The following is a 19,438-nucleotide window of genomic DNA, read 5'->3' on the forward strand; positions in this document are numbered from 1 at the left end:
TCCTATTGAAAATTTAAAAATGCAGATTCAAAGCTTGAAGAATAGATGACTTTTCTGTTACTAATCTTCTCAGTCTAATGCAAAATGCTAACTTAGCTTTGTAAAAAAAGCTAGTATGCGGTCAGTTGATGATTTAATTTCGTGAAAATAGGTACTTAAACATGTTTTAAACATTTAGAAATTTCGTTCTTATGTAATTTTATGATATGAGGGATTGCCTGATTTTACCAGAAATATTTATCGACGCATGTCGGACTCTTGCTCCATTTCACATGTATAATTAGTACGAAAATAGTATACCAGATCCTCTATCTGATATGAAATTAATATTTTTTACACGGATTAATTTATTGTGAATCATGAAACAAATTCTACCAGTTTAGACATCAATCTCCACATCTCATTCGTGCGAGATTACGAGTTGAGAGAAGAGTCTGTTCTATACGCATAATGCTGAGCAACTGGTATTTTCTTGTATCCTTGGTAAACGACTAGCGACCAAAGTCCCGACCTTCCGCACGAGAGAGACAAAGAGACAAAGACAGTGAGGTCATAGTAAGGCAGAGTAGTTAGTCCAGCGAACAGACTTTATTCTTAAAAACAAAGATCTTCAGATGATTATAAAGTATTGCAGCTGGTCAGACGCAGAGAATTTATTCTTGAGACAGTGTCTTTTTATTACAATCAAGCACAACTGCTGCTCCGATGCAAATAATTTATTTTTTAGCGGGAACCTTCTGATCAAGCGCAGTTACAAGCTCTTAATAATGAATACTAGAAAATATTTCATAAAACACTCACTAGTTGCAGCTTTCAGATTTAAGAAGTACGGAACAAGTAAAAGCCCTATCTGTTCCTCCGGATGCCCTGGGTATAGATGAACTGTAGTTTCGTGTTCACAATCTGAACACTTGAATTTAAATAATTTTAAGTCATATCAAGGAATCAACACACATAATACATCTTGATTAACCAATGATCAAAAGTCTTTTTCGATAATTTCCATAGATGCGAAATGTCGTTTACATAATTTCCACCCTTTCTCAAATATCTAATTAAGATATTTCATTAAGATATTTCATATCTACAATTCTTCTTTTCGGAACATGTCCGTAATCACCTGAATGTTATTACATTTTAATACGTTTTAAAAAATCGACTTTTTCTTTAACACGTTTTTAGCAAATCTCACCATATGTCTCTCAATACTTTCATGTCGATTCATTTCATCAGTTCATTCCGAATTTATTATCCGTTATTGCATGCAGCTTCGCATATTCTTTAGATTATTTTGTTAAAAAAAAAATAACGATTAAACGCGTCATTTCTTAATGGGGTAGGGGTAAAATATCGTCAAATATTGAAAAATTAAAGTCGGTGACCCCTAAGTATTTATGTGTCTTCTAGACGTACACACACTGCGAAACAACATACCAAAATTGTACGTTCTTTTATCGAGCCGATTTTTTATACACTGGATTTTAAGGCAAAACGATGTGAGTTTTTCCGTTCTGACGTCACAATATCGTCTCTGACGTCCTAGGCGTAAATCTTAAAATTCGCTGAATTTCATACCATTAAGTAGCATTTTCTGAATGCAAAGTGACAATTATTTTGTATTAATCATTGATATGACATTCAGAGCGCAGGAAAAGGAAAAATGCCGAAAGCACACTGAACTGGGCGTTACACGAAAAGTGACATCAGGGGCCATGTTTGTGACACAATAGCAAAAAACACGAACAATATGGCGACAAAGTAAAACCAGAGCTCAATCGCATATATCTTGAATTTTATACAGTATAAATTTCAGGACGAAATTGGGTCAAACAATTTGGGGCGCATTCCACCTTAAGTGTGTCTGAAGCACATCCTTTTTTTTTTTTTTTTTTTTGTAATGTCATAAAACATTGTGTCATCTGCTTGGAGGTCGGCAGATTACCACGGTATTGTCTGTGGTAGGTCATCAATAAATAGGAGAAACAGAAGAAACTCTAATATTAACTCATGTGGCATATAACTCGAAATTGTATTTTTTGCTTGATAGTTTACTATTTTCATGTAATAACTAAACCTGTCTATTGTTGATTTACTGAATTTATAAAGTTTAATATCAACAAGAGAATAGCGTGGTTTACAAGGTCAAAAGTTTTTTCTAAACTCTGTCAATACCACCCCAACAAGATATCTCTCCTTTATTGCATTCAGCCATTTATTAATCATAAATGAAAGTGCAGGTTCAGTCGAATGTACTTTCCTAAATCCACGTTGAGTTTCATGTACACGTTTGAAACAATTGAATGATTAATTAGACTGTCATGTACATGTTTTAATCACTTTTGACAATGTTAGTGGAAATGATATCGATCTACAATTATTAGTATTATCATGATCGCCTTTTTTCAAATTGATTTACCTTTTACACTTTTCCATCTATCAACAAAAAGGATTCTTGTATAATACTGTGATTATAAACCTGAAAGAAGCGGATGGTTCCGATAGTTTTTGCCAATTTTGGTCAAGTCCAGAAGATTTTGATGTATCAAGATTTTGCGAATATTTCAGAACCTGTTCAAAAGATATCAAAGGGATATCGAATAATAATTCATCGGATGGCAATATAGAATTTAAATTATCAGTAATATCTTTAAGTCTAGTTTCGGAATTGGATTTTCTTTTGTTCTGCAATTTTCGCAAACAAATCGTCCAAAGCATTTGCCTCTCTTCATCGTTTGTAACAATTACAGTATTTATGTGTAACTTTTAATCTCTGTTTTAGAATCATTTTTCCTAGTGCATTTTTTTTTTCTAACTGCTTTGTTGTTGGTGTTGTTGTAGTCGTATCAACGTGAGAACTGATTTTCTTTTATCTTTGTACAATTTAGAAGATTTATAATGAGAAAATAGATCACGTTTTTCATTGCTTCTGATATTTCGGAAGTAAACCAGTCTGGTTGATATTTACGCCTTACACGATTTATTTGTACTGGTATATATTTGTCCAAAATTAGCTGAGTCCCCTATCTCTAACACATTACTTACAGTATAACTATCCTATTTGGTAATCAGTTCTGTAGTTTGAGGGTCATTGCAAAAAAATCTATTTCATTAACATTCTTAAAACTGTGATATGAGATTGCCTCGAAGACAAAGATTTAGCGGTTGTTTTTAATTTTCTATTACAAAATCAGGAAAGTGATCACTGTTTTCAGTTGTAGGAGCACTTACTTGAATTGTGCGGGACATTATGTTAATTCTGACCCTTGAAAAAGTGTTAGCAGTATTCTAGTTTTGTCTTCAAGTTTACTTTTTGTAAGGCTTGTTGAAACAAACTTTATCTGCTGACATACTTCATGCCTGTTATAAAGTTCAAGAAATTACATTTCCAGGACAGTTGCACCAAATAGCCTTATTTGCAAGACTTTGGGTCTAAATTCGTACAAAACAACTGCCGTTACATCAGAAGCAGTGATAAAAATTGATGGTGCGGAAGTTCTTGGAAAATTGAAATACACATATTTGGAAGATCCGTTCATCAAAGTGATACACCCGAAGACAAGTTTTGCAAGGTAAGTTCTAATAAGTAAAGAATGAGTCAAAATAACAATCTAGAAAATTTCTCTGGTGGGTAAATAACCTCAAAAAAATCAGAAAAGTGAAAAATAGCTTTTTATTGATCTCAGTGCATCATTCAGTTGATATTTCTAATTAAATCATATGCAAGTCAATAGTTATAAAAGATTGAAAAATGTTCTTTTGAAATGTGAAGGGGATAACTTGACAATATCTGATGTCTAAATATTAATATTAAATTCATATTTTGAAATGCCCTCCAAATATCTGGAGACAGCTAAATGTTTTCTTTCCAAAAGTGAAATTATAATTAACAACACACAGAGAGATTTTAACAGCATGTTTGAGGATTTTAAGCAGTGGAATGTTTGTTAAAAGACTAGTCACGAAAAGTAATAAATTTTATATCTTATAGTTAGACAGTTTTGAATTAAGTATTTCTTTTCTCCGAACTTTCAGAGGGAAGTGTATCTCAAGGAGAAGTTCGTATTCAATCCATACAGTATACAAGTTAATCGTTTTGATTTCCACTAATACTTTAAAGCAGAAATAGATTAAAATAAGCAATGTCGAAGCGTTGGGTCAATAACCGTTACATGTCTCCTTGCTGATCCATTGTTTATGCTGTTGATAGGGAATATATTTCAACACAGGTTCGCAGGGTTGAAAATTTGAAATATGTTTTTGATTTCATATAATAAAACAATTCTTGAATGGATGGTCGGTCAGTCTGTGTGTAAAATCATTCATTTAAATACTTGCTTCTTCTCAAAAATAATCTAAACCAAATACTGGTGCAAATCATTTGACGTTCAACATTTTTTTCTATAGCTTCTTAGTCTACTCTTAGAGATGGTGTTCTACATTTTGCTTGCTTACTCAAATGCAAAATGCAAAAAGCGTGTGTTTAAAGCGTAATCTATGTAGTTTCCAATTACTGTGAAATCATTAATATTCGTGGGGGACAAATTTTCGTGGATTTCGTGGTTGAGTCAATCCACGAAATTTAATCCTAACGAACAAGTAAAATTTCCATTCATTTTATGTTGTAAAGTTGAAATCCACGAATTCATATCCCCACGAATTGCCATTTTGACCAAAACCACGAAATTAATGAATTCACAGTAGTTCACAATGACCATTCGCTAAAAAGTGCAAAAGTTGATAAGAATGAAATTTATTTTTTAGCTTATCATGAGCACGAATTTTTCATGGTGAGCTTAAAGGATCGTGGGATGTCTGCCGTCCATCGTCAATCCGTCCGTTCGTCCGTCGTCTCTTTACAGAAATGCTCCTTGGGTTCCCCTTTCATATTTCTTCAAATCTGGTCATCCATGCAGAATTTAACTATCAATGGCCACAAAAATGGCTACAGGTAAAAAATTAAAAATACTCTGAAACTGCTGACTTGATTTAAAAATACAGGTAACTTCACTAAAATGATCATTTATGCTTTCTACTTAATTTCTTAAAATCATTTTGTTTTATGGCCGCCGCGAGGCAGGGCTCGCTTTCCCTTAATGGCTGTATAGAAAACGTTGAAAATTTTTCTTTTCCTAGTTTTATTTGAATTTGATTTGAAATGGTTTTCAGAAATGTTTCTTTGGTGACCCACTATTAATTTTTCATATAAAAAATCTTGAGCGCCAGGAGAGAGACTAGTTTTCCCTACGTGGCTCTATTGAAAATTTGAAATTTCTACGCTCAAGCCGCTGGTTCACTTTTAAGATAACTTGATAGCAGTGTTCTTTAAGTAGCCCTCTACCAAATTATTTCTAGGTCCCGCTAACATTAAGCCTCCACCACCCCCACCCTGCTTGATTTTTTTCACTATTTTCATTATTGTCTCTGAGTATCCAATGTTATCATTGCCCCGCCCTTTCCTCCTCGTATTTATTTAGAGGAACCTTTTGGATTAAAAAAAACACTGGCTCTATTTTAAAATAGTTTCATAGATATTTTCCTAACAAAGCTTTTCAAACATGGTATGTAACTCATGTGAGCGATCTAGGGCAAACATTGCCCTCTTGTTTGTTACGTTTTAAATTTTGATTGTCCGTCTTGTAAAAACTGGCTTGCTGGTACCCTACAAAGTGTCAGAAAATTCTATCTGTTGGATATGTAGTTTTGCCCCTCAAATTACAATTGAAATGCCAAAGACTACACAGTTTATCATAAAAGCAAAATAAGAATTAAGCCGAATAGTTTGCTATAAAGGTCCTTACCATCTGGCCATAATAAACCATAAACCTATCGAATGCAGCCATATTCTTTTAGATTTAAACATGCTTTCACTTTCTTTTTCAAAGAAAAAAAGGATGTTCATTAGCAGACGCTTTTAAATATATATAACGATTAACTATGCATACATATACACGTACACGTATAAAATCGCAACCTCTCTATCAAAATATCAGATTTGTTTTTTATTATCAAGAATTATGTTTATATACTTTCAATTACTTGAATGTAACTTTAATGAGCGCTATTGATGTGCAATTTTATCACTGTAAGTAAAGAAATCATATATCAAACCACACTCAATATACCACATTCGTGCAAACATTCGTTAAAGTGAGAACGAAAAATATAGAACAGAAAAAAGACATTCATAGTGCCAGTTTCAGCAGCTTTATACCAAACAGTTGCTGCAACGCGGGATGAGCATATCCGCAATATTCAGATGCATGTAATCGAAATCATGGACGCCAACTCATCTTCATAGAAGAAACAAGAGCCCCGATTGCGGGTGCCTATTCTCGTTGTGAGGCAATATGCAAGAAAACAGTTATGATTCTTAGACTTCTTACTCTTGTAACGATGACAAAATGTATAAATTTCCAAAACTACAATATTCAAGAAAAATGAAATGAAATAACATTACTAAAGATACCATTATTAAGTCAAAAAGAGCCTAATTTATAACAAATGCAAAACAGAGCTATGGTTTGTGACTTGAATACTCTGTCGACTAATGGTCATTAACAAGCTGGTTAAGTTTCAAATCATTTGCCCTTATAGTATTCAAGTATAGTGGACCTTAAACCTACATTGTTGTAGAATTTCCAACTTTATAAGTAAAGAAATAATTCTGACAAAATGCAACTAGGCTTATAGTTTTGGCCTACGTGCTAACCTAATGATATAGGAATAAAACACGTTTTTTTTGTATTAACGTCGTGGGGTTGTTGGTGTCCGAGATCGAAAGTTTAGGTCACCAACAAATCTCAAGGGGATCTGCAGACGTGGATACTCAAAATAAGCGTGTATTGTCGGTATTCTTGCATAAAAAACATGACACGAAGAGACTAAATGTATTGTTTGCATAGGTGATGACTTTTATGATTCCGGTACAATTTTAAGTGACTATTCTGTTGTTGCTTGGAAACTGTCAACAGGTTTAAATGTCCATAACAGGGGCTCAAAAATCAACAACACGTATACCAACAGCATCAAATCTTTAAGTGATCATTTTCATCTTTCGGAATAACAAAAATAATGTTTAACCAAATATTTGCATATCGCTTAAAATTCGTAACACAGGATCACAATCTCAAGAATGTTTTGGTACACGTAAAATAATTATGTAGGAACGTGTTGTACATTTTCAAAGATGTATATGCATTCTGTGACATATTAAATCAAAGCTTTCAGAAAACTGATTGGGCGAAAAAATTGTTTTGCTATGCCTATGCAGAGTAAACTATATCTATAAACGACATATTTGCGGGTATTGTGAAAACAATTTTAGAAATATTGTTATTTTTTTATGTAAGACAAATTTATAGTAGATTTTAGGCTTAACCTCTTTTCTGAAATACAGCTTTCTGAAAGTCTGAGACTGTCCTGTGAAGATACATGTACAGAGGAACGTTTCAACGGTTTTCCGTAGCATAAGATCTATTTGATTTTCAGCTTCCATTTTTTCCAGTCAACTTTCAGTTGTTTTTTTCCAACATGCACTTGGTGAAGTCGTCACAGCTGAACGCAAACTTTGCATACCTCGTACACGTTAATGATACATAGTTTCAAGGTATAGTGATACAGTAATTTGGTCACAAACGGAACAGCAGTTAATTCCATTGTTAGCCTAATCACCATTCTGTACATTGTTCCGAAAGCACACGATTCGTTGCGGACATTTGAATCGTCAGTCTCCGTAATGGTTATTACTACTACTAAAGCTGTATTATTGCGCTCTTAAATAAATATTGCCGATATTAAACACATTGAACTTGTACGATACTCACTTTATTTGATATGTCTGCTGGGTAAAGTATGACAGTGTGATTATACAAAAAGATTATTTTGTCAAGGAGGTAGAAATATTTTAAGCACTATTTTGTTAGCCTTTTTGCATTTGGGAATGACTCATTTTTGGAAGTCTGTATAAGATTATGTTAGCACTGAGGCTGATACTTCGCCTCAATAAAAACCGGCCGATTACAAAATCATCGCGCAAGTTGCTTGCGATTCAATACATTCAGGGTTATCGAGGAAATTTAACCCTCTTCTTTTTCCGAAGACCACATTTTGGAGGGAGTATACAAGGGAGTAAGCGAGTCGCCTATACGCTTTCAGTAGATGGCACGGCGTTAAGGGTTGGTTACTTATACAGCAAAACCTGCTATAGGTTGCATTGCATCTTTTATGCTACTAAAACTGGGTTTTCACGGAAGAAAGAAAACGCAAATTTCTGATGTCCGTCTGCGCCAGATAGAAAAAGACAACAAATTGACCCTGACGCATCATTTAAAAAAGTCATTTACTAAGAGCCCTGCCTTGTTTTAAAAATGACTTTCCTTCCGTTAATACATACCCAGTCCAGTGGAAAAAAGTAGTTTTATTCGAGAATTATAAACTGCAATATTTCAAAGATATCGCCTTTACAGTATTGAATAAATACTGTGAAAAGATCATTTGAAAGCATAGAACGCAATCAAGCAGCATAATACCAGACTCGATTTGATTGAGTCTGTTCATGAGAGGTAATGAAATATGCAATACCCCTCACTTGAAGACAAGTGGACATAAAGAACAACAACAACAACAAAAAAACAATTCAGAAATTACAATTTTTAAATACTGACAACATTATTGTATTTGGTATACACACTCATCTAGTGTAGAATAATATCTGTGCAAAGTATCAAAGCTGTATCTCCTATTGCACTTGAAAATAAATGAACATAAACGACGATCAAGTAACGGCAACACCTCGTAGATTTTGTTTCAACTAAGGATTTCAGTTAAATATGATAGAAATATTAATGCTTTAGGGAAATGCGGCTCGACAAATTTACATTGCTACATAAGACAAAACCTTCGTACAGACATATTAAGTACACTTTCAGAAGTCTTATTACATTTTCTTTAGCCGCATCGTAGATTTTGTTGGGAGTAATTTGATAAAATATTGTAGAAATGTCAACTATGATAAGGAAATGCGGCCCAGCAAATTTTAGTTAGATTACAAGAGTAAGACAAGATTCGTGGCAAATTTTACTTACATATAATACATATTTAGTGCTGCTTCCAGTTTTATATAGTTAACATGTACCGTTATTATTCCGTTTTTCCATTCACTCGGAGCCATACCTAAGACATGATTAAAACAATTCCAATAAAGAATAGGAGAAATGTCAAGTGCTGTAGGGAAATATCGACTAGCAAGTTACAGTGGGATTACCCAAGGAACACATGAGTTATATCCCTAAGTTATGTAAAGTGACTATATAGTGATTTTCTTTGCAAATTGCTAATGTCCAGTTTCTTCACTAATCTTAGTACATAATGTATCATTTGGAGACTGTGGTATGATTTCAAATTACTCGGATCAAGGTTGCTGCTACTAAGAGCATAAAAGTGTTTTATGCCCAGTAACTTCAGTTAGGAATATGATATTACTCCAAAACCTGGTATTGAAGAAGTTTGCATGGATGCAAAAGTTTAGTTGCATTTTGGATTGCTTTTGCCAAGGTTAAGATTACTGTTACTAAAAATTGAATAACTATTTTCCAGTTAACAGCTGCAGTTTAACATGTGAATTTGGTAAATATGAAGTATGCATAGAGGCCAATAATCTGATTTTATTTTGGGTAATTGAGGTCAACAGCATTTGATCTAAATATAAGATCAAAGATTCGGAAAGGAGAAATCGTCACAACACTTGGTACGTAGGTAGATTTACTGAAGTTTCAGTTTCATTTTGTGCTGCTTAAATCAAAGAGCTTAGTTTATAACTACAGTTAGAAATGGAGCAAATAGACCAAACCTAGTACATAGATGTCTTGCATAGAGACCAGGGTTCAACTGTAGTTTAAATGGCTTGGTGAAGGTCATTGGTACCTATAATTGGAAGGTTTTGTACTCAAAAACATCGGTTAGATATGAGGGACAAATGGGACTAAATTGACATCTATTTTTAAAACAAAATTTGCCTTTTGTAGGCAGAGAATTACTTTAAAACGTTTTCACCCTTATCGCTGGCACCAAACCAGAAAGAAAATGTCACTGTTCATGTTAAACGCTAACCCCTAGGTAAACTATAAGAACCATGGTCAAGAACGGGAAAGCATACTAACCTATTTCAATCACGTCAAAGCTAAAACGCGCTGTTCGGTAAATGGGTTCTATACATATTAAACATGACGTAATTTATATTCCATTATGTACCGGTCACATTTCCTATCGCAGAGGCACTCCGCATATTTTATGCTTTCATCAACAATACAGGAAAACAACTTGGATGAATTTGGATGAGCTTCCCTAATGTAGTTCCGGGCTTGATGACAAAATTATTGTGGATGGCCGATAGGGAAATGTAGGTCAATTGCCGTTTACTACACGTGAGTGCTAAAACGTGCATTTGCAACATAAATGTGCAATGTGAATTAAATAAACAATACAAATGTGTACCATTGTATGATTTCAAATTCAAAAACATTTCTTAGATGACTTTCATTCATTTTTTCCAGTTTTATTGCATAAATGTGAATATTTTACATTCTGTTTTGTTTGTTTAAGAAATAATAAGTTCCAAAGTGTGGTTTATCGTAGAATAACCCGTGTTTTGAGTTCTTATGCTTAAAAATATACGTGATAAGAACGAAAAACTCGGGTTATTCTACGATAAATCACACTTGGGAACTTTTTATTTCGATTCTAACACGACATACCAGTATCAACAGTATTAGAAAAAATGGTAACTACTTTTATGACTGTGCTATGCACCTGGATCGAATGACGTCATTGCACGCGCGTGGGTTATTGAAGAATAACCCGAGATAGATTTTGATCTACATGTATGTAGCTTATTTGCTAATCGTGTTATAATTACATTTCACCTATCATGTGCATACCACATCTGAGATTTTTCTTTTACTTTGAAGAATGCATAAAATATGCGGAGTGTCTCTGCGATATGAAATATTGCGATAATATGACTGGTGCACGATAGAAAATAAATTACCACTTGTTCTGTATGATTTGTACCCATTACCGAAATGCACGTTTTAGGTGAGAAAAATGCGCGACTGAAATGGGTAAGTATATTTTCCCGTTCATAACCATGGTTTTTATAGTAAACCTAGGGGTAGGGTATAACATATATGTTGGCATTTCTTTCTGGCATGGTGCTAGTAGGCAGGAACAATAGTCAGAGAATGATATTGTCATTAGTTTATTCCCTCCTGCTTATTATTGTCAGAGTTTTTACGTTGATACAACTATTGTACATGTATTAGACAAAATGCAATCAATAAATTAAAATAAAAGATTAAGCTGTCTGTCCTTTGCAATCAAAAAGTAGTAAAATTTAAAAGTTATAAAATGTTGTGCCTCAACATTTCGTTTGATAGTCATTTTCACAAATTATGTAAAAAATAGAATAATAATATTATGTTAATGTACGTTTAATATGTGCATGCAAAAGTGCGTGCGTCTGTATGTGTGTATCATACACAATGTATTACAAAAATGTCAAATCAATATTCTATAGTTTAAATATTTGACATAGAATTTCTTACCTACCTGTATATAAATGATTATTTCCTAACTATACAGGCATACTTTCCATTTTCTAACTGATTGTCAATGAAAAAGTATTAAAAGCACCCATTTTCAAAGCGAGACAGACAACATATATAGTGCCAGGCAGTAATTCATTTCAAACTTCATAATTTTGTTCTTCAAATAAAGCATTATGACATTGTTAATACAATTAAATTGTATTGAGTGCCTAAGAATGGTTAGTTGACGTAAACTACTGAATTTGCCATTCAGATTTGCTTTAAGTCATTAGAAGTGGGGAAATCATGATAATTATTCAACAGTTATTATAATTATAATAAATAAACCAAAGTCTTTGTATGTATGTGTGTGTGTGTGTGTGTGTGTGTTCGGGTTTAACGTCTTTTTCAACAATTGTTCAGTCATATAAACGACGGTGTCTACTCTTTTTAAGTAGAATAAGTCATGAATAACAAATGCACAAGGGTTAAGCGACTATCAACTTTTTCATAAATATGTTCAGGATATGTTCAATATATCTACTCTTCACCAATAACAAAACTTTTTTCATTTGCCAAATATATCATGCATGTATGAAATGCCTTACAGCTAATCACTGCTACACTGAAATTATATTGCCGGGTTGATTATGTTGTACAATTATTGGATGACATTTTAAGACATTGTGATAGCAGGGTAAAAGTACCATAAATGTTAATCTAACAAATATAAACTCGAATATGATACCACGCTGACCGGCAAAGGTCAGTTTCCATGAACCTAAGTGTTTGCAGAACCCAAAGTTTACGCCCTCTAGAATATAATCTCATTATTATATAAAATAACAAATGTCTTTAATATGGGCTGATTTCAGTCTTTCACACGAAGTAGAAGATAATGCATACTGTTAATCATAAAATGTTTCTTGTATTATCATTTTAGTGGAGGAACCATTGTGACTGTTGTTGGTAGCCATTTGCACGCTATCAAAACGCCAAAATTATATTCTACTGTTACTGTAGTGGCAAGTGCGGTCGGAACAAGTACGCGCACATATATATCTGAGGTAAACGTTTTCTTTGCTCTTCAAGGTTTTAATGTGTGCAAATTTGACATACAGTTCAATTGATATTTGACCTCCGAAATATTGCAAAATGAATAGCATATTGTGAACAGTTTTATTTTACTGCTCACATACAATTGGTCTACGGCCTCGAGCTAATACAAAACTGCCAAAGAATAAGTTCGAAATACCGATGACCTTGGAAATACTAGTCTAGTCCCCGCACAAAGTGCATAAAACCCATCCCTTTACAAATGCATGCTTTGACAGGAAAGTAAGATGGTTTTGTTATCCACACAGCTGAAACTAATTATCTGTGCAATGAACAAATGCATAGACTATCTATTTGTACCTTGCCTGTAAGCACAAATAATGAAGGAAATTCGTTAAACCTAACATTATGTCATTTTCTGTAGACTCGCTATAATATTTTAGTTCAATCATATTTTATTGTATAGCTTTATGTACGTAATATGCAATAATATAATAATAATACTAACATATAAGAAAAGCAAGAAAGGTTAGACTGTCAGTTTTAACCAACATAATGAGCCTCCCTTCCCACTGCGTCTGATTATTATGTCTCCTACCACACAGTGGTGTGGGAGACATATTGATTTACTCCAGTCTGTGTGTCTGTCTGTGTGTGTGTCTGTCTGTCGAACTTGGCCGAGCACTTATTGGCAGACACATTTTGTTGAAGTTTGGTGAAGATCGAATGAGAAATGTTTGAGTGCGGAATAAAGTTTTAAAAACAATAGACAGAAAACAGAAAAATATTATAATTATACTTCTGTTAAAGTGCCGCCAGCATGTCCGACCGATACACCTCTACCACACGATGCACGATGCTGATGATTTTTAGTCAGTCAAATTATCCGCTTCAAATAGAAGTTTGCTTGGACTTAGTGGATGGAAAGAATGAATACGTTGAAATAATTAGTCTTGTATTTGGAATCGGGCACATTTGAAGAAGTAGTGTTCTGTATCTTCTGTTCCGTTTCCACATGCGCAAATAGGATCCTCCCTTAGACTTTTCGTAAAAAGGTCATTTTTTTCATGAGTGAGTGATGAACTAAAAAATAATCTATTTCCATAAAGGAAGTATTTGGTACGACTTGGGATTTAAAAATATTCTTTAAGTAGGATTGAAATAAACAAGCGTTGGTGATTCACGGATGATCACGTTCATTCCATAGACTAAGTGAAGACAGAATAATGTATTTAGACTTCATTTAGATGGCGTGAAAAAGACGGTTCTGTCTCTCAAATTATAGGAAGTAGAATCTCCAAAAGAATTCGGAAAAAGACCACTCAGCTATTTTTGCAAATGACAATGTTTTTGTTTGTAAATCAAATGCATTTTTTGATCATTTCTTTGATCTCACGAGGAGACAAAACCTAAGTCTTGTATAAGACGTTTGATAGATACGGAACGTGTTAGACCGATCACTAATTGATCTAACTCGTTTTGGATTTTTTTCAAGCGAACCTTGATTTTATATTTGGTACAGCTGTCTCAAAACAGCTGATACGTATTCAATAAGATTTATTCATTTTGTTAGGTTTAACGTCGCAGCGACAATTATAGGTCATATGGTGACTTTCTAGCTTAATTGACCTCTGCTGCCCAACTAAAAATTCTTCGATTTTGATCCAGCGAAAAAACCTTGGGTTTGAACCCGGAGAAATAGATATTTTAAATACATATAATATTTAATGAGTACTTATGATAAATGTATTGTGAAATAGAGAGGGAATTAACTGATAGTATAATACGTTACAACTAAAAATGGTTAACTTACGTTAAAGGCTCGATGTGCTTCTTGTGGAAATGTAAGAACAAAGTTTGTGAAACGTACCGGAGGTGCAATTGATATTTATAAAGTTATGTTACTTTTGCTGTCTAAGAAAGGTTTAATGCTTCAATGATACAACTATTGTGGTTCCGGAAATCCTTTGGATAATGGACCTCCTGTAAATGAGTTAGGCGCAGCATGTATGAGCAATTGCTACGACAGTGGTGTAAATAAATGTAAATGTTATCTCATCTAAAGAACACTCAGTCGAAATCAATTGGAGAAAAAATAGCAAAACAGCAAACCACTTAGTAGTAAAACCATCCGAGCCCGCCCGCTTAGCTCAGTAGGTAAGAGCGTTGGTCTACGGATCGCGGGGTCGCGAGTTCGATCCTCGGGCGGGGCGTATGTTCTCCGTGACTATTTGATAAACGACATTGTGTCTGAAATCATTAGTCCTCCACCTCTGATAATTCATGTGGGGAAGTTGGCAGTTACTTGCGGAGAACAGGTCTGTACTGGTACAGAATCCAGGAACACTGGTTAGGTTAACTGCCCGCCGTTACATGACTGAAATACTGTTGAAAAACGGCGTTAAAACCAAAACGAAACGAAATAGTAAAACCATCCGTCGGTATGAAATATAAACTTGGACTCGGACAGTCAAAATTAAGAGCAGGTTCAATAAATGGGAGAAGCCTTCAAAATGAAAATAATGGCTGAATCCCCCGAGATAAATTGGAGTAATGAATTAGCAGAAGAATTACATAAACAAATTAAATGGAAATTTCTAAAACGTCGAGTTATAGTGAGCAATGTTGATGACCTGCTTGATATGCAAGCATATTTTAAAAGTACTTATTAACCTTGATAGATGCTTTTTAGCAAATATTCCTATGTTATTCCCTTTAAAAAAACTGTAGGATCTGTTACAGAAGCTTGAAATAAAATAGTTTTAAAAGAAAAGACTCCCAAACGTTTATGGGTGGAAGGAGGAAAAGAATTTTAGATAAACATAAAATAAATATGTATCACACATTTAATGAAGGGAAGGCAGTAGTTATAGAAAGATTAAACAGAAGTTTAAAAAGGTTAATGTGGGAATAATTTACCTCAAACAGTGCTTATGCTTATTTAAATAATTTAGAGGAAATTGTAAATACATATAACAACACAAAGCTTTATAGTATGAACATGACATCGATTGAAGCCAGTGATGATTGAAATAAAAGTTACTGTTTACTTAAATTTGTACAGTAAGTCAAAAGTATTAAAGAGTAAACCAAAGTATAAAATTGGTGACCGAGTTCGTTTGAGTAAAATCAAGAGACTGAAAAAGGTTACACACCAGACTGGACAAAAGAATTATTTGTGATTACAAACACAAACCCAAGAACATACACAATTAAAAATTTAAACGATGAATTAATTGAAGGTGCATTCTATGAAAAAGATCTTTAGTCTACTAAGCAAGAAGGTTTAAGAACTGAAAAAAGTTATAAAACGAGACTATAAGAGGGGCCTCCGTGGCCGAGTGGTTAAGGTCGCTGACTTCAAATCACTTGCCCCTCATCGATGTGGGTTCGAGCCTCACTCAGGGCGTTGAATTCTTCATGTGAGGAAGCCCTCCAGCTGGCTTACGGAAGGTCGGTGGTTCTACCTAGGTGCCCGCTCGTGATGAAATAATGCACGGAGGGGCACCTGGGGTCTTCCTCCACCATTAAAGCTGGAAAGTCGCCATATGACCTATCATGTGTCGGTGCGACGTTAAATCCAAAAAAAAAATAGACTATAAGAAAACAAGCCTTATTGAAATGGAAAGGTTACAGTGATAAATTTAATAGCTGGTTTCGTTAAGTAGCCCCAAGCAACTATGATAAATTTTGAAAATATATTATATAGATAAATGGGTTCAAATTCAAAAATTATTAACAGCAATGGAATAGAAGCAACATACAATTAATTGTACACTTAACTAAACTAAATTTGCAGCTGCTTACACAAAAAGGTTTTTATGAGTTTTGTGGAAGAGTAAGTACTGCGTTACAAATCACAGCCGGTATTATGGGTTGTTCAGCTGCTTTAGCAGTAAATGTAGTTCCTGCTATTCCTGTATTTGTTGCAATTGCTGGAGCTGTTCAGTTATTACTATATTTCTTAACTAACTAAAAGCTGGAGATAAGAAAACATTTTTAAAGTTAATCATCACAAATTAAAACAAATAATATCTCAAACCAATATTGAACATGTAAAAAAAGAAGACGGTAAAGTTATTGAAGACTTTTTAGAGCACTTTTAGTAATGCCTCTTGAAATGCATACATTGTATTAAGGAATTTAAGCTATATAGATACAGTGATAAAGCTTGGTGTGCGTTTTTTGAAATATTTTTTTCTTTAAGTATAATGTATAAAGATAGTTAACAAACTTGACTCAAAAACAAAGTTTCAAAGCTTCTGACTCTGTGATTACAACAAAATTGGCTGGCACTTTAGCTGAAATAACTAATCCAGATAAAAAATCATAATGATTCGAAAAATAGAAACAAAATTTAATCGAAACAAATATTAAGCGATGAAATTAAAGAACATGTGATTGATAAATTAGAAAGTGTTATAGATCACTATCTTTTAAATAAAGAACTATTTGAATGGAGTTGTGGTTGTTTAATACCAGAACAAGAAAGTACAAATATGATATACGATTGTTACAAACAGATGGAAAAATAATTTTACGAAACAATTCTAAAGTTTCTGTGGCAACGGAGTGTGGAACAACAAATGGAAAAACATATAGAAGCACTTATGCAGCATCCAAAGATATTGGAATACATTCAGGGTTGTGAGCGTAAAAATCAAGCAAAATGTGGAATATCAAAAATGGACGGAAAAAGATATAGTTTCAAATATTTTAAGTGAGTTTTGCCTAGAGACTTTTTTACTAAATATACTTTATATAGATCCCTGAGAGAAGTTATTGAGGAATTTTTAAGACGATACTTTAAAAAAATTGAAATTACATATAGGTATGATTCAACAGAACAACTACATTTAACTTTATCAGACTCATTTGATATTCTTAAATCTGAACTTAAAACTTTAAAAGGTATGAAAATAAATGTTGTTTTAAAAGTAACATTTGCAAAATCTATCCAGTCGTCTAAACAATCATCTTACCTACCAGACACTATATATAAGTTATTTTCAGTCAAAAGCTTTAATTATTATCAGTGAAAATGAAATAATAAATACTTTTTACGTCAAGCATTTGATAGAATAATAAATATAATTGGTAACTGGAGTTCAGAAGGTAGCGGATGGAGAATAGAGTCAGTAGATGCTCATTACATACATAGGTGTAAATGTAGTCTCTTAGCTGCTTAAAGTTGTTCAGAATTAATTTACCAAAGCCGTTACAGGATCATGGAAAAGGATATATAAATATAAAGATCGACGGTGATAATCAATGTTTTAGATGGTGTCATTTAGCTTACAAATTGCCTGTTAAAGAAAAGCCTCAAAGAGTTTCTAAATGTAAAAAGCATATTGAAAAACCTGACTATACTGGGTACAACTTTCCTGTAACATTAAATCAAATACCTTAAATAGAAATTCAGAATAATATTTCATTTAATATATTTGTTTATAAAAGTAATAACATTTTTCCATTGTGTATTTCAAAATTTCACTATGAAGAACATTGTGATATGTTATTGATTAATGAAGATAAAATAAACCACTATGTTTGGATTAAAGACTTTCATAGATTGTTTAAAAAAACGTAAAATAAGAAGCATTTCTGCAAATCATGCTTACAATGTTTTTCCCAAGAAAGAGTATAAAAGGAACATATTTCAAATTGTTTAACTATTAATGGCTTACGGAAAGTCAGTGGTTCTACCCAGGTGCCCGCTCTTGGTTCTACCCAGGTGCACCTCGAGTCTCCCTTTTTCCTGGCGCGCGCACAAACGTCAATAATGAAATACAGAAGCTTAGAAGTGTTATTATGCGCTAGCTCGAGATAAAACGAAACTATTTAAATTCTCCATAACAAAGCAATGAACGCGATAGACAGTAACGTTTTATTTTGCGATTTCGCATGCGCCATTAACAATAATTTGGTGTTGGCAGTTTTGCATATGCACCGAGACAAAACAAAATGTTTCATTTTTTCGCATTGATGCCCCGGCATTCACAGAGACTACAAAAAGGCCTATGTAGCACATTGCGTTGACCGTTCTGGTGAGCGCAGCAACGCAAGACTATGAAACGTTTTAATTATCTTGGTGCCAGCATAAAATAAAATGTTTAGTTTTTTCTGCGTACAATGTGTCGTTGTGGCGTGTTGATAGTTCGTTTTGACGCACTGGAGCACGCAAAAACAACAGAACCAAACATTCACATATTTGTTTCGGCACATTTGCACGCGAGGACGGCGCTACAAAATGTGCTTCATAAGCCACATGAATGCCAACGCGACATACTGATATTCCTAAATCAGCAGTTGATATCAGAGATGTACGAGCACGAGCGAAAGTGATGATGAACAACGGAGTGCGGAAGTAATTGACGTAATAACTGAGTTGATTCAACTTTTTACTTGGTTCAATCAGTTTGGCTTTATGCTACAATATACCATTCTAAGATGACTGTGAAATTCCTGAGGAAAAAGGAAATATTTCTAGAATGAAAATTATTATATTACAGGAAAGCCATACCTTTGATATATACTTAGTACCATTGAAGTTAATCGGATGGACTCAGTAAAAACTGCTATATAAAAAAATTCAACCACTTCTGATATAGGCATCCGCCCTTGATTTTTATGTATGTGGTAATGCTCTCACCTGGTACCAACATATTTTTTACGTTACGGGTTGAAAAGAAATAACACTCCTAGACTATTTAAAAGTTAAAATGAATTTAACTACATCATACTTTTGTAACAACTGCAAATACATGTATAACTATTTTATGATAAAAAGTAATTTCTGG

At 33.7% G+C, this 19,438-nt stretch overlaps 1 protein-coding gene across 1 annotated transcript in view; it reads left to right on the top strand.

Moving 5' to 3' along the window:
- Nucleotides 1–19,438, top strand: part of LOC123545601 (plexin A3-like) — a 264,006-nt gene that overhangs the window by 173,820 nt on the left and 70,748 nt on the right. The window contains exons 18-19 of the mRNA XM_053543563.1: nucleotides 3,390–3,569; nucleotides 12,526–12,649. Coding sequence (XP_053399538.1) covers nucleotides 3,390–3,569; nucleotides 12,526–12,649 — 304 coding nt within the window. The remainder of the gene's footprint in view (nucleotides 1–3,389; nucleotides 3,570–12,525; nucleotides 12,650–19,438) is intronic.

This window comes from Mercenaria mercenaria, chromosome 5 (genome assembly GCF_021730395.1).
Source record: "Mercenaria mercenaria strain notata chromosome 5, MADL_Memer_1, whole genome shotgun sequence".
NCBI lineage: Eukaryota > Metazoa > Mollusca > Bivalvia > Venerida > Veneridae > Mercenaria > Mercenaria mercenaria.